Genomic DNA, 14,781 nt, shown 5'->3' with positions numbered 1-14,781 from the left:
TTCCAAACAGGATGGTAACAGACCAAGAACTTCGCCAACACAGAGCAAACTGTCCAGCTCTAAAGCTTCCTGCACTGAAAGCAGCTGGCTGGGTGCTGATCTCTGGGCCTGCCCAGCATCACCCCGTCAGCCAGGAGCGGCATAAGGCGGCAATGGCAGCCTGCTGCTCCAAGGACAGGTGCTATATCCACATCACAAACTGCATGCTCCCTGATTTGACATTTTAAGGAGAACTACGAAAAATTTTCCCACAGAGAATCAAAACACGGCAATTTGTCTGGCATCTCTGTGGGTAAAAACATGCTGGGAGAATAGGGATTCATCCATGACTGATTTGTAATAGGTGAATACCTAAAGAATGAAGAGAAATGCTTAAAATACATATGAAGAATATTTTCAACTGTTCTTTTTACATCTCTAGTGACTAAATAAAGGTGTTTTCCATTAAAGACTAGGCACTTCCATACCACTGTACCCAAGCTTCAACTACAATTGCAGAAATTCAATCAAGGTTCTCCCATAATTGAAGACCCAAACATTCTTACTCATTTTTAACACAAAAAGCAGCTCCTTTCACCCCCAAAGGCTGGTTCTCACCCTGCCATAGGCCTCAGCACACAGACTCTACCTCCAGAAGTCTTTTGCTGGATGCAATTAATATACACTCATTTTACGACTCATTTGTGTAATGCCCACGGAAGCTATGCATTTGCCTCTGAAATGTGGAGTTTAATTCATTGAATGTTTGTTTAGTTAAGTAATAGCTATTGTTTTAACAATTACTAACCTTCCCAGCAACTATTTAATCAACTGAAACTAGCTTAATAAAAATGTGTGATTTTACCATTAATTACTTGAGGGCTGATGAAAAAGCAACTGCTCCTTAACCAATAAAACCAAGCCACGTTTAAAGTGAAACTTGGAACAAACATGCTTCTCACATACAAATCATGCAAATTCAGGATAAACCACTCAGATCTTTGCCTTTGGTCCTGGTGTTCTCCAGATCGACTCTCCTCTGGTAAACCATATGTTTGATGCTGTCCCCAAGAATATATTTGGAAGTGAAGTGCACTACTGCATTATTAAAATTAATCTTCTGGAAACACAGACGTTCAAGACACAGGCCATCTAAGACTATATTTTAAAGTCATCTAAGTATCACATGCCATAGAAGGGTATTTTTTAAGATTCACCTTACACTGGATTTTTGATCAAGCTAAACCAAGACAACTTTTTCAATTCATTAATTCCTGAGAGCAAAACAACGCATTGACTTTGGTGGCTTTTCTTTTTTCCACATAACATACAAAATGATAGGAGGAGCACAGCAGTAACATGGTATTACAATAACACATACCCCCCTCTTTAAAATAAATGTTTACCCAGAAGATAGGGAAGGAAAGATCACAAGATTATTTATTTTATCTCTATGTGTCAGATCGGAGGTCAGTTTTGCAATCAGAACTGACTGCTGCACTTGGCATTTCCTTTCATCTCCAAACTGCCCAATAAATAGCTACAGAAAGTCCTGCATACTTCTGACACTTATCTGAACACTACCAATGTTACTCAGCTTCTCTTGAAACCTCCTAAGTGTAGAATGGAAATCGCGACCACTACAAAGTTGTACAGAAGGAAGAACGTGAACAGTCAGTGCTGCACGGTCCTGGATGGCATCAGGCCCTGCTGCAGCAGGGAAAATCAACGTGTTTGCTCACGTGAGGTAATGTCACTGCAGCAGGAGCAGGAGCTGATGGCAGCAGCACCTTCGCAGAGCTGCAAGGAGAACTGCTCCTGGGCGGGCACAAAGAGCAGCAGGGCAGGACCTGGAGCAGGAGGCCAGACATCAAAGGTGGGAAATCACACCGACCAAGCCACACTGTGGGGCAGGTGGGGAGGGTGGGCATAAATTGTAACTAACTATTGCTGTATTCCTCTGCACAAGCTATCGTGTTTGCCACTTATTTCTCTTTTTCTTTCTGTGTGTGCAGGGTGGCTGCGTTTCCCTATCAAAATAAACTTCCTGGTCACACAAAATTTCCTTACAAAATTCTGCTAATTTGCCTATTAACATTTTACTTGTTATGTTATTGGTCTGCTGTCATCCACCTTATTTAATAAATGCGAACATAAGACATTTACAGATCAGATGGCCATTACAAAACAAGATATTCCTGTACCGGCACATCCGGCATGTAACTGCCCAGCTACATAAGAACCTGGACACCCCTCTGCAGTTGATGCACAGACAAATGGCACGCAGTGGGGCAGCTGAGCTCATGCACACACAGCTGTGGCCATAGCTGTCCCCGCTTGTATGAGCAAACAGCACAGTCACTGGCTAGACATGAACCCAAAGCAGATTGAAAGTTTCTGCCCCACAAAAAGAGAAGTGTGAGACAAGTGGAAATCCAGTTACCATTCACAAAGTAACAGCCTAAACTTTACTGCTGTTCCCACTGTGTCAGAAGCATGCAATGTTATGAATGTGCACTCATTTAAAACATGAGAGAACTTTCTGAATACATCCGAATAGATGCTCGCTCCACAAAAATAACAACGCGTTTTCTGTTTTTCTTCCCCAAATTGCTGTTGCCGTCAACTCCAAGAACAGAGAGGGCATGATCAAAGTTCCAGTCCTCTGCCCCACGCTAATCCTCCTGCAACCTCTCAGCTGTCTCAGTGCAGCCCCTGTGGCAACTGACGAGCAACATGTGACTGCTGCTGTCAAACAGTTAATGTATTAATGACACGAACCTCGGAGAGAAGTTTAGCATGCTCGCACTGAATTAACTGCGCTTCCTGAAGAATCTATTTCAGATCAGTGTTTTTGTTTCTTTCTCTTTCAGAGTCAAGAAGCTCAACACTACATACTGTTCTAACGCGCATTTCAAGCATTGGTAGCATTGCATACGATCTTAAACTTTTCCAGGAGATTCTCCATGTCCTACGGAAACATGGATACCATCCAACTTTCTCAGCCAAATCAGAATTGTTGTTGCTAGATGTGAAGTCCTTATGTTGTCAGAGACTTAACAGTCCCCCAGCCTCCAGGGCTTCTCTCTCTCGTGTTCCCTTTCTCCTCTTCCCTCCTGTGTCCCACACGATGCAGCCCCCTACCTGTTCCCAACCTCGGCTGCAGCTGCCCAAGTCCTCTACGTCTGGCTCTGAATCTTTAACTCCACGTATCCTCTGTAACTGGCCACAGGGGAATACTAGCAGCTGTTTTGCAGGAAACGCTGCATCTCCTTCTAATCAAACGCAAAAAAGCAAAGCAATAGAAAAGCAACACAATCTCCAGATCCACAGTGTGTGGGAAAAGGGGTAAAAGCACATTCTGAAGTTGAAAGAATCTTCTCTAGTTTTCATTTTGGCTCTCACATCAGATCAAATGCCCGCTTAGCTCATAGCAAGCCCTGTAACACCTCAGCACTAAACACACTGCCAGTACTTCATGCCAACCACGTGTTGATAGGCAGACTGCAGTCATTTTGCACCCAGAAAAGACCTTTACATGATACTGAAACCACAGACCTCTCTCGCCTGAACTACACACCACCACCACATGCAGTACATTCCATCTGCATCCCTTCTTACCCCGCCTGCTCTACTTAAAATTCACCCAATCGAGGGAACAGCTTTTGCTCACAGTTAGCATCCCCTCCGCTGGCAAGACTTAGAAAGCTGCACAGGAAGGAGTCACGGGACAGCTGGGGCGCAGGAAGATGTGCCTTTGGTCTTTCAGTACAGTTTGCGGGTAATTTGAACAAAAAATCCCTCTAACTTTGTTGGAAGAGACGTGCCAGATCTCTGTCAGCAGCAGTCATTGTGAAATACAGCTCTCACTGAACACAGCCCTGCTTCCCACACGCAGCAGGCCCGGAGCAAAGCTGGGCCACGAGGAACTCCGTGAGCGACGTGAGGGACCGCGGCTCGGGCCCACGTTTGGAAAACACAAGCAAGACACAACTGCTGAAACGCAGACATGTAAGAATGTTATTTGCTGTTAATAAACAGAAACGGTGTGACACCATTCCTTTCAAACTTAGGATCACCACAACACTCATGTTTATAGCTTCTTTATTTAAAACAGCATAAACTAAACAGACCTCCTGTATATGATATGAATATCGCTTATGGTTCCCTGCATACAACACTTAAGCAGACGTTAATGCAATTCAGTATCTCATCCACAAGTGACTCTGTTTCACAACAGAGCCCGGCGTTGTTATGAGCCCGTTACTTATGGTAACGCCATCCAACACCTATGTACCAATTACAGGTTTTCTATTTACAGTATATCCCGAGGTGTTTTGTTACACCGTGCGGAGTTGAGCAATGCATACTTACAATTTCAGCAAACAGTAAAGGGAAACCTTCCACCTGGTACTTCTCCCAGTTCAAAGTTTAAAAATGCACTCGGCGTTAATTCTAATCAAACCAAACCAGGAAGAAAACGGCACATGCCTGAGAAGTGAGAGCCAGCGCACAGCACGCCCAGCGAGCCGCCTGCTTGCAGAAATGTGTCATCCTGCAGCAACTGGCAGCTGCTTCGTAACAAGAGTTCATAAACACCTTGTAAGCACTTTCATTTTGCAACCGCGGTCTAAAAAAAAAAACACAAAAAAACACAAAACAAAAACCAACAACCTAACAAAAGGCAGGACGTGCAGCTCGCTAAAAATAAACACAGGCTCAGTGCAAACCAACTGCAGCATAACGTCGTGAGAGCGAAGGACAACTTTACCAGCTTTGTGTGCACAACGCTGCCCGGAGCGCTGCTGAACCAGTGAGGAAACGGTGCCCGCGAGGCGCTCCTCCTCCCCGCAGCGCGGTGCGAAGGAAACGGCACAGCCAGTTTCATTTTGATACTTCTTGTAAACTGACAAAGGAAGCGCACCGCCAGCTCGACCCGGAGCCGACACGCCGCGCAGGACGCAGCTCAGCAATCACAGCTTCAATCCAGGTCAAATGACATAAGTGGGAAATTATCAAGTGCTAAAATAACCACCCTTCTGCCCACGTTTATTTACGACAAACAGGAGCTCCGCTCTCTGACACAAACCCACCGAAACGACTCTCGTTTCACAAAGCCTACGAGCGCGAAGGGTCGGCAAACTTATGCAAAACATCCCGCAGGGAGAAGAAACGTAAACCGAGCCACTTACAGCGAGGAGCGGGCTGCCAACTTAATCTGATTCTACGACGGCTGTAAACACGCACTTTTGGAACGCGCGATGATTCACGCCGCCGCAGATGCCGTCAGAGGAGCGCGGCATTCCGCACGCGCTGCCGGCAGAGGACGACCTGCCCTGCAGCACCGCCGGCCCGCGCGCGCCGCCTGCTTTGACTCCAGGCGCTCGCTGAGCGCCGAGTTTCAGGTCCTACCAGTCGGACACCAGCGCAGGCCCGCGCCAAGAACAATACGCACTGAAAGCAGCTGTGGGTTGGGTTTTTTTTGGGTTTTTTTTTTTTTTTTTTTTTTTGGACTGTTGATACAACTGAAAGTTAAGCGCAGTTAAACCGAAGTGTAAAATGGAAAGCAACAAACCCACCTACTGAGAGGAAGACGCTCGGGTTTTGTTTGGCTTTGTTTTCTTCTTTCTTGACTCAGGAAAGGGGGGGGGGGGGGAGTGTTTGTGTCTGACGGAGCAGGACAAGCCTGCTGCTTCCCTGAAACATCCTTCATTTGTGGGATAACAGAGTAATTACACATGAGACAGCAGGAATCATCTCTGGAATACCACTAAATTACTCTTAAGTGGCCAAATCTCTTAAAAATGGCCAAATTCCATTAAAAACACTCAGTGTTTCCCAGAATACTTACTTCTATTCAGTAGGAAGTGTAAAAAAAAGGAAGGGTCAAGCGGAGCACCACCACAGCACAAAACTGCTTCCAATAGCAGATTCACCGCACCAAATGCGAAGCGGAGCTGCTGGCTGCTGGCTCGCTCCTTCTGCAAGCACTCCGAGACCTGCAGCCCCAAGGCACCCTGGCGTAGCAGAGTTGGGAGGACGATGGCACGGCAAACACCCTGTCCTGCTGCCAACATCACGCCTTGCATCGCGGCAGCAGGAGACCTAGATGTATCTCTGGTGACAAGGCCTACTTCAGCTATAAAATGGGATAGTAACAATGCACAGTATTAACTTCCTTCAAAAAGGAGTTGGATATCTAAGTAGGAAGTCGTCACTTCTTATAAAGACACAATTCTGTATGTGTAATTGGTATTTGCCCCTGGCACACTGCTACCGCAGCAAAACTGCCCAGTTGGCTATTGGAACTCAGCTATTCTCAGCTCAGTAAGACCAGGAATCCCTGGGCAAAAAAGGACACATGCAAAAGCAAATGAATCGTAGGTAAAATGTTTTTGCTTTTTTTTTCCTCTGACATTTTCCCAAAGAACGGTGAGAAGAGCTTTGCGTGGAAATTTCCAGCTGCACTGGAAGCAATGCTCTGATAGTCCAACATAAAACCTGTGAGACATTCTGAACAGCCTGGAGGGTGCGGGGTTAATGCCATCCTACACCCTGTGCTCATCCTGCAAGGACAGCCCTCACCTGCCTTCTGCATGGGTGTTCCATTACCTGCACTAACAGCCCCAACCTGGCAGTCAAGCTATGACACTTCCTTCAAGCAACAGCAGCACCGCAGACAAGCAGGAATTCTACGGGCGATTTCATGGCTGTATGTGAAGAGAAATCTTTAACTGGAATATTTGTTGGGTGTAGCATTATGTTTAGCACTGAAATAAAATGTGAGCAGCAGCGGTCTAGTTTATTAGATACACAAATTTAAAAGCAACTCATCTATTCCCTCCCTGAAGCACAGGACTTAAATCATTTTGCTTCAGACAGACTGCTGGAAATAGTGAAAAATTTGGTATGACCAGCCCCTGGGGCAGATCCTTCCCATCTAGGGTCATCTTATTTATTTACATGAATGTCTCAGGTAAAATATGTCATTGCATCTCAATTTCCATCTTCAATGATATTTACAAAATAAAATAATTTACATATATTAACATTTTAGGAACTCGTTGGGTGTTTCCCGTTATCTACAGTAAGACTACTAGAGAAAAAGAGTATTCAACAATGCTTTACTTAATCTAAACAGAGATAGAACAGCATTTCTTTTCAGAGCTAAGAGAATCTAAGGATGGACAACTGAGGTGGCTGGCAGGACTCCACAGTGAGCTCTGCACTAGATGTCATATTTTCTCCATACTCAGATCAAAACTAATGGGATGAATGGTATTCAGCCCTCCTACAACACTGAATGCAATCACAACGGCCTTTCAGGTAACCGAGCTAACGGTACTAACCACATTACGGATACTAGTAACAGTCAGAGTCAGATTTCAAGCAGTTAAAAACAACTGCTGTACAGATAAAAGAGTAAAGCAAACATTACAGCAAGATGAGCCATGTTTAAGCAGCATACATACATTTCAGGACTTTGGCAAAAATACCCAATGACAACACTACACTATGTAACTCAGAGGAAACACCTATCATCCTTAGGAGACATATGTTCATGATTGGTTTATACACATAGCATCATGCCAGAGTTTACTCAATAACCAGATAACTTATTTCACTGTTCCTCAGAATAATCACGTACAGACGTGGTAGCACTACTGAATTAGCTGAGAATAACAGCCTTGCGGTGCTTGGATGTAATTTACTACTTAAATGTTTTGGCTTTTGGAATCCCAGAACAGCATTTTCATGATACAACGTACATATATATTTTCTCTCTGTACTAACAGCAAGCTGTTCCACTAGCAGAAAAATAGAGAAAAGCGTTTTTCTAAGATTCCATGGCTTTTTTCTCTATTATGTGTCCCACCTCGATCGCCCTGAGCGGTCCTGCCCCTCGGCACTGCTGCCATCTCACCCCATTTCCAGCTCCCTTGTGCTCCCCAGCCCCTGCGAGACAGTCTGAGCAATGCCTGTTCTACAGGCACCCGTGCAACAACTGTCAGAGCACAAGCGCTGCTGCCACACCAAATGCTGTTCTCTGGGGGCATGTTAATGAATGTGTCTCTTTACAGTAGCTGATTTTCAAAGAATCACTGAAACTATGCATCTTTAATGCCATACTGGTAGGCAGTAAAAAATTCTGAGGGAAAAATCAGTGTAATTGGATGAGCTTTGTTGCTATTATATTTATTTTTCAGGAAACTCAAGTTTACATTTTTACATGGTAATTTTACTTGTTCTTCTGTGTTTGTCACTCCTCATGGATATTCCCCAGCCTCAAATGAATTCCCTTCGGATATTCTGACAGCTTTTGAAAATCAAGTTAACCAAATAGATCTGCCCGACTGGGAACTGCAGGTTTGTTTTGAAATTTTAATGAGCTTGCATTTCAGTTTCATTCTGTATTACACTGCCTTTATAGCGGGCTTGATAAGTGTCAGTGCAGAGTATTTTCTCATTCCCAATGTTTTAGATAAATCAGCTCCTTATCTGTCAGGCCTATTATGTGCCACAAATAACAAAACCAATTCTTCAGAACACTGCAGGGATAGCCATGGGTTATAACCCCACATTCACAGCCTCCAAAGGGAAGTCCAAAATAATTCCTGGAGAGGTCACTTATTCGTATTTCTCTCAGTAGATACAATTGCACTTACAAACACCCAAACCCTCAGCCTTCTACAGAAGAAAACTGCAGGCAAACAATACTACAGACATACCCAAACCACAGAGGAGTGTCTGTAAAGGCACTTTGGTAGCTGCTCCTTTTCCTTCAGAACCTCTTTAATTCTACTCTTATTTGCAAGTTAAGATCTAAAAAAATATGTTTTCAAATTCAACTTGTATCATTTGTGGTGTCTAGCAGTGTAAACTAAAGAAACTCATCCCTAAGAGGACATAAAGAGATACATATCAGCTTAAGAGAATCCCAGTTAAATGCACTTTGTGTTCTACTTCTGAACATGTGTCTATACCATTGCTCACTGTAACTAACTTCATGTGCTACAAATGCCATGCTTTGGATAAATGATGTACCAACCTTCCAATTGCTGACCTGAATGGAAGACAATAACATGTGTCTATGATTTTAAATGTCACAGGAGGTCTCACAGAACAAGCACACAATAAACATCTTTCCAAGGTATCGTATGTTTGACATGTACCAGTTGGTTTTTTTTAATTTAAACCACCTCAGTCAACTGGAGCACAGGTAAAACATTCTGGGATTACTTTCCTATAGGGGTTGAGTTGGCTTCATCCATGTCAGATGCAATGTCACATCAGGTGGGAAGAAAGAACAGCACAACCCTTTGACAAGAGGGGAAAGCAGCTTTTGGTCAGTGAAAAAACAATTACAAGGGGAGTAAGCTTGGGAGCCAACAGGAAAAAGAGAATACTTTTTAAAGGGCAGGACTGCAATGTGTACAGATGAGTTATTTATAGAGTCAACACTCAATTACCCGTGGTCAGATTATCTGTACCAGAGATGCAGAAACAAACCAGCTCCAGTTGGGCTCATTAGCCTACATGCAGCTTTGTGCAGACATTCCTACACTTCTGGGTTGGCATGTGTCTGGAAATGTTACAAAAGCTTTTTCTCCAGCAAAAGACTGGAGGTTATTGATTTAAACTGAGGTGTTCTGGCTGTCTGTATAGCACTTCCAAAAGCAAGAACATTGGCAGAAATGGCAGAGACTCCAGATTAAGGCACTACCTTGCACCCAGGTGAAGCCACTACCTTGCAGCATCAGTCCTGTGCTCCCAGTACCAAGAATTTTTACTAGCTCAGGCACAGTGTCAAGGCAGAGTTGGCTGCATGCATTCCTGCCAGACTGCATCAGGGCTGGGGGAAGCTGGGGAGCGCAGTGCAGATGAGCGCAGGACACTTGTGACAACACAGCAACAGGCAGCAGGCAGCACAGCAAATGCTAACACAGCTGTGATGGCCGCTGTGCAGAGGGATCAAGCTGTGAAATCACTTGGGATCGTGATTTACAGCCAGGTCATTTAAACCCAATATTCTCAGTGAGGGAAAAGTTAAAATACAAGTGCTTTCCTAACTGTAGGAAAAACAAAGCAACGGATGGTACCAATCCAGATTGAAGCTGTTTTCCTGGCCACAATGCCAAAAGTGTAATTAACAGTGAAATAAAAAGGTAGTCGTGGAATGAAATGGAAAAAACCCAGCAATGTGACTTCCTACCTGCCAATTGCTTCCTCTGAACCAGACAATCTGTGCTCATGCTACAGGGCCAAATCCTCTCCCACTTGTCAGAAGACAGAAAAGTCCAAAGAGGCCTTACACTCCTACATCCTTTTGGAAGTTGTCCCTCCTCATCAAAGTGATGGTGCTACAGCTGAAATAAACCCTACTATCTAGGGGTAACAAGAAGTACTTAAACTGCAGGAACTGGAAGAGTTTAAAAATCTCTCTTTTTTTTCCCTCAGCTATGGAAGCAACTTGACCAGAGACAGGGGAAGGACAACGCGCAGAACACTGGCATGAAAAATCTCAGCTATAATCAGCTGACTCCAGCCTGATTACAGAGGAGGAACTAAACTTTATTTGGCAAATTGATCACAGAGCAATTATTGCTGTGTCTGCCAAATGGTAGCTAGAAAGTACAGCAGATTTAACCAGTGATGGCTAACACATGAACCAGAAGTATCCATGCCTGAGCAATCAATCTTGTCTCTAAATACTAAGGAAGAGATTTACTTAGGCTTGAAGACGACAGTGTATAGCACAGAGCTTCTTAAGCAGTTTCGTATGGTAGCAAAAGAGTACAGAAAGCAAAAGATAACAAGAGTTACCATGAACATCGCTGTAAGACTTCTGGGAATCTGGAGTCCTACATCTAAAACATTATTACCCCTCCCTTCTTTCTCCCTAGTACCAAATGCCTTGATCTGCCAAATTGTTTAAATCTGAAACAGAAATAATTCAAGAAAAACAACAGTTCAAAACCAAAATTCAGTCTATTGTTACTCATCAGAGAATTCTGGAATATTTAGTTGTTTTATCTCCTTAGAGTTCAACACCTGAAAGCTGACAGCAGTGGAAGTTACAGGCTTACTGTCCTTTACTGTTTTCTTAGGACACAAAATTTATTCTCATGATTAGGAAGTAATAAATGTATTTTGGATGGCATAACATTCAGACAACAATGGAAGATGATTCCTGCTGTATATTATTTGCAGGTCTTATGTAGCGCGTTTTTTTGGGAGTATTTACTAATGATGAGAGCACCACAAACACTAGAAAGGAATGGACTCAACTACTGATAAACAATTGGGAGCAAGACTTTGCTAAATGTTCAGTGACTCATATCAGCAGAAGGTTTATTTACTGTAAGAAGGTGAAGACCAGTGCTCCCCCCTCCCTGCTGCCAAATGCCACGAACTAGGAAAGACCAGAAATGCAAAGCCTACAGCGTTAAACCACTGCACTGAAAAGTCTCAACTGCTGTGAGGTTTAAGAAAATACACCAAAGGTATTTCACCTTCATGTGGGCTCCCACCACAGCAAACTCTAGTTGGTAGCTTCCAGGTAAAGCAGCTGTTTATCTGTCCAGCACACACACACAAACTGTGCTTAAATAAATTTTCTGCTTTGTTACTGCTCCCCCTGCCACAAGATAACAGTTCTAGCCAGGTACACTATTAGCAGCATGTGAAAGGCTCTCAGAGAACCTCCAAGGACACACATGTTGAAGGACAGTGACATGTTATGGCCTGAAGGCCCCAGGGAAATGCATGGAGGCTGGCAATGGGCTTCATGCATACTGCCACAGTCGTACTGCAATCAAGAGAAGCAACTTCCACACCTGCTCTACTCTTTTTAAAAACACTTTGGGTTCACCTTTGTTTTCAACCTTGTATTATATTAATATGGGACTGCATTAGGTGTAGGAATGGAGAACAGGCAAGCCACGTAACTTAACCTCGAGTCCTTCAGTGAGTGCTCCTCAGATGCTACTGCTGGGCCCTGCTGCCCTGTCACCTGGGGGCTGTCCCTTGCCACCTGGGCTCACCCTACTCAGGGACCGCACTCTGCTTCACCATTCCATGCCCATCTGCCGGTCACAAATCTTACAAGCAATTCTTACCCCTCTTTCTGGTAACTTGGTTCCAACAACCCATCAAGTCTTTCTGAGAAGAAATGTTTCCGAATATCCAACCTGACCTCCCTCTGCCACAACCAAAGACCATTCCCCTTATAGCTGTTACCTGTAAGCAGAGGCCAACTCACTCACCACAACAATATCCTTTCAGACAGCTGTAAAAAGCGATAAGGCTTCCCCTGAGCCTCCTCTCCTCCAGACTGAACCACTCCAGCTCCCTCAGCTGCTCTCCGTGAATCCTGTGCTCCACACCCTCCACAGCTTCATTGTCCTACAGTGCAATACTGACCAGAGACCTTAGAACATTTCAGGCTCTACAGGAAAAGCTCATTTGGAAGTCACAGACTTCCACAGCTGTGGACAGATGCCACCTCCATTGGCTGACACTGGTCTCAGGTGAGCCAGGAGGATTCTGTCTTCCACTGGATAACCCACAGAAGTGCCACTTAAGTCTTGATAGTTATCACAAAATCACAGAATGGCCTAGGTTGGAAGGGATCTCAAGGTTCATGAATCTCCAACCCCCCCTGCTACAGGCAAGGCCACCAACCTCCCCATTTAATACCAGACCAGGCTGCCCAGAGCCCTATCCAACCTGGCCTCGAATACCTCCAGGGACGGGGCATCCACAACCTGTCTGGGCAATTATAATAACTTATAAATAATGTAGTGGAGATAGAAAACTTCTTTCTTTCTCCTATTAGAGCACATAGCATGAGATTGCAACCGATACCCAGCGGTAATGCTAACACTAAGACATGCACACAGCCCTGACAGCCTGCAGGTAACCCTTGTTCTTCCAAGAACACCAAACCGAGAGAAACCACAGGTATTTAGAGAATACAAACAAAAATATTTACTTTCTTTTAATTTAACTTACACAATTCAAACCATATCAAAGCTCCAAAAGCAAACGCTTTGTAATTCCCTTGCTCTTTATTTAAAAAGCTCTATGGAATTTACATAAAGGCACCCACTACGAAGCTGACAGCTGCTAGCTCAGGAATCAGCAATTTCCCAACTGTGTTTAAACTGCTTTGGTACCGCTGTCACGTCATCATTCAATTTAAGGTACGAGCGATGTTATTTCTGAGCCACAGCCTATTGCCAGCACAGTCTGCACTGCGTTGTGCCACACGGAGACACGTGAAATAAACGTGACAGTGCAAAACTGAGGCCGTAGGAATACATACTATGAAAAAGGGCGAAATCCCGGTAACCCCTCTGCACGCGGCTCCGGCGGAGGTTTCTCTGTCTCTCAGTACCCCTGTGAGGGGCAGCGACACGGCCTGCGCTGGAACTCGGCATCAGCGCTCAGACTCCGAAGCACCGGAGCAAAAGCGAACATGGCAGAGTACGCGAGATTCCAATTCCGCAGGCAGCACGCGCGATCGTTATTTGCACGGCGCTACGCTGATAAGGGTTGGAAAAAAAAAAATAAAAATCACGGCGCAGATAAGGCCGGGGCCAAAGTCCCGGCGGCGGCACTTCCCGATTTGGGCACGCCGCCTCGCAGCCCCACCCCCGCCCCACCCGCCGCCGCAGCCCCGCTCCGGGAGGCGCCGGGGGACGGAGCGGCCGCCGCCCGGAGGTACCCGCGGCTCGCAGCCCCACGCCGCGGAACGGCCGCACCCCGCGCGGCTCCGCTGCGGGCACGCCCGGCGCCGTGAGCGCCCCCTGGCGGAGCGGCCGCCGGCGGCAGCAGCCCGGGGCAGCGCGCCGTAAACAGGCGGCCCGGCGCATGCTCCCTGCCGACGGCCTGCGCCGCGTTCTTCAGCCTCCGCGCTCCTACTGTCAGCTCGGAAGGTCCCGAACGGATAACGGCCCGGAACTGGCGCAGGAAGTGCCGACATTTCCGTGTTTTTCTGAACAGCTGTCAATAGTACAGAATTACAGAATGTTCCGCGTCGGACGGGACCCCCGTGGCTCACCGAGCCCAGCTCCCAACTACCTGTGGCACAGAAGCTGCACCCAGAAAGCCAGCCCAGAACTTCCATTGCAGCATGGCAGCATGGCACCTCAGCTTAACACAGATCTATTCTCACAGCCGTGGCCAACATGAAATGCACTGACAAACGCAAGCTCAACTCGTAAGGCACTTACAGCCGTCTTATGACTTAGCACGTGTATGTCTGCACACATGCGGAGCTCTGTTCCCTCTTGTTCAGCTCAGAGATGGCGCGGGAGCCCCGTCTACCCCAGATGCTCATCCTTCCACCTCTGCAGTGTCCCCAGCATGTAAATGTGGCGACAGCCCTCATTTACCCACACCTCTCTTACTCACAGAACCCTCTGCTGGAGGCCCTGGTTGATGAGGCAGATGCTGGCAGCGCAAGCAGACAGAAGCAGTGTTCCCAGAGATCTGCTCAATGGGGCACTGCAGCTCTTGGCACAGCTCCAGTTGAGCGGAAGACAGAACTAGAGATGAGAGATCCTGAGCCACTGCACCCAGACAGCGCAAATGGAGCCAGTGCGTCTTTGAAGGTGCATAACCTGTGGTGGTGGGTTTTTTCCTCACCTCATTTAATTTCAGTGTGGGACCTGAAGTAAAAACAAACAAACAAAACCCAAACCCCACAACAAACTGCATTTGGGGCATGAGCCTACCTGAGCACAATAACACTACATGCTTCTGGGATTTCTGAATGAGAAACATTCGCTATGGGTA

At 45.8% G+C, this 14,781-nt stretch overlaps 1 protein-coding gene across 6 annotated transcripts in view; it reads right to left on the bottom strand.

Annotated features, from left to right (window-relative positions):
- ATXN7L1 (ataxin 7 like 1) overlaps positions 1 to 14,781 on the bottom strand; it is a 108,771-nt gene that overhangs the window by 31,989 nt on the left and 62,001 nt on the right. Inside the window, exon 1 of one of the 6 annotated variants that reach the window (XM_052680861.1) lies at positions 13,307 to 13,476. The exons of 3 other annotated variants lie outside the window; for them this stretch is intronic. In XM_052680861.1, coding sequence (XP_052536821.1) covers positions 13,307 to 13,421 — 115 coding nt within the window. In that variant the 5' untranslated portion in view covers positions 13,422 to 13,476. Of the gene's footprint in view, positions 1 to 4,353; positions 4,552 to 5,171; positions 5,296 to 13,306; positions 13,477 to 14,781 lie in introns of those variants that run through there. 2 more of the 6 variants (XM_052680862.1, XM_052680863.1) reach the window with 2 other exon arrangements.

Source organism: Tympanuchus pallidicinctus, unplaced genomic scaffold (genome assembly GCF_026119805.1).
Source record: "Tympanuchus pallidicinctus isolate F22 unplaced genomic scaffold, pur_lepc_1.0 scaffold19, whole genome shotgun sequence".
Taxonomy (NCBI): Eukaryota; Metazoa; Chordata; class Aves; order Galliformes; family Phasianidae; genus Tympanuchus; species Tympanuchus pallidicinctus.
This window is presented reverse-complemented; position numbering and strand designations above follow the sequence as displayed.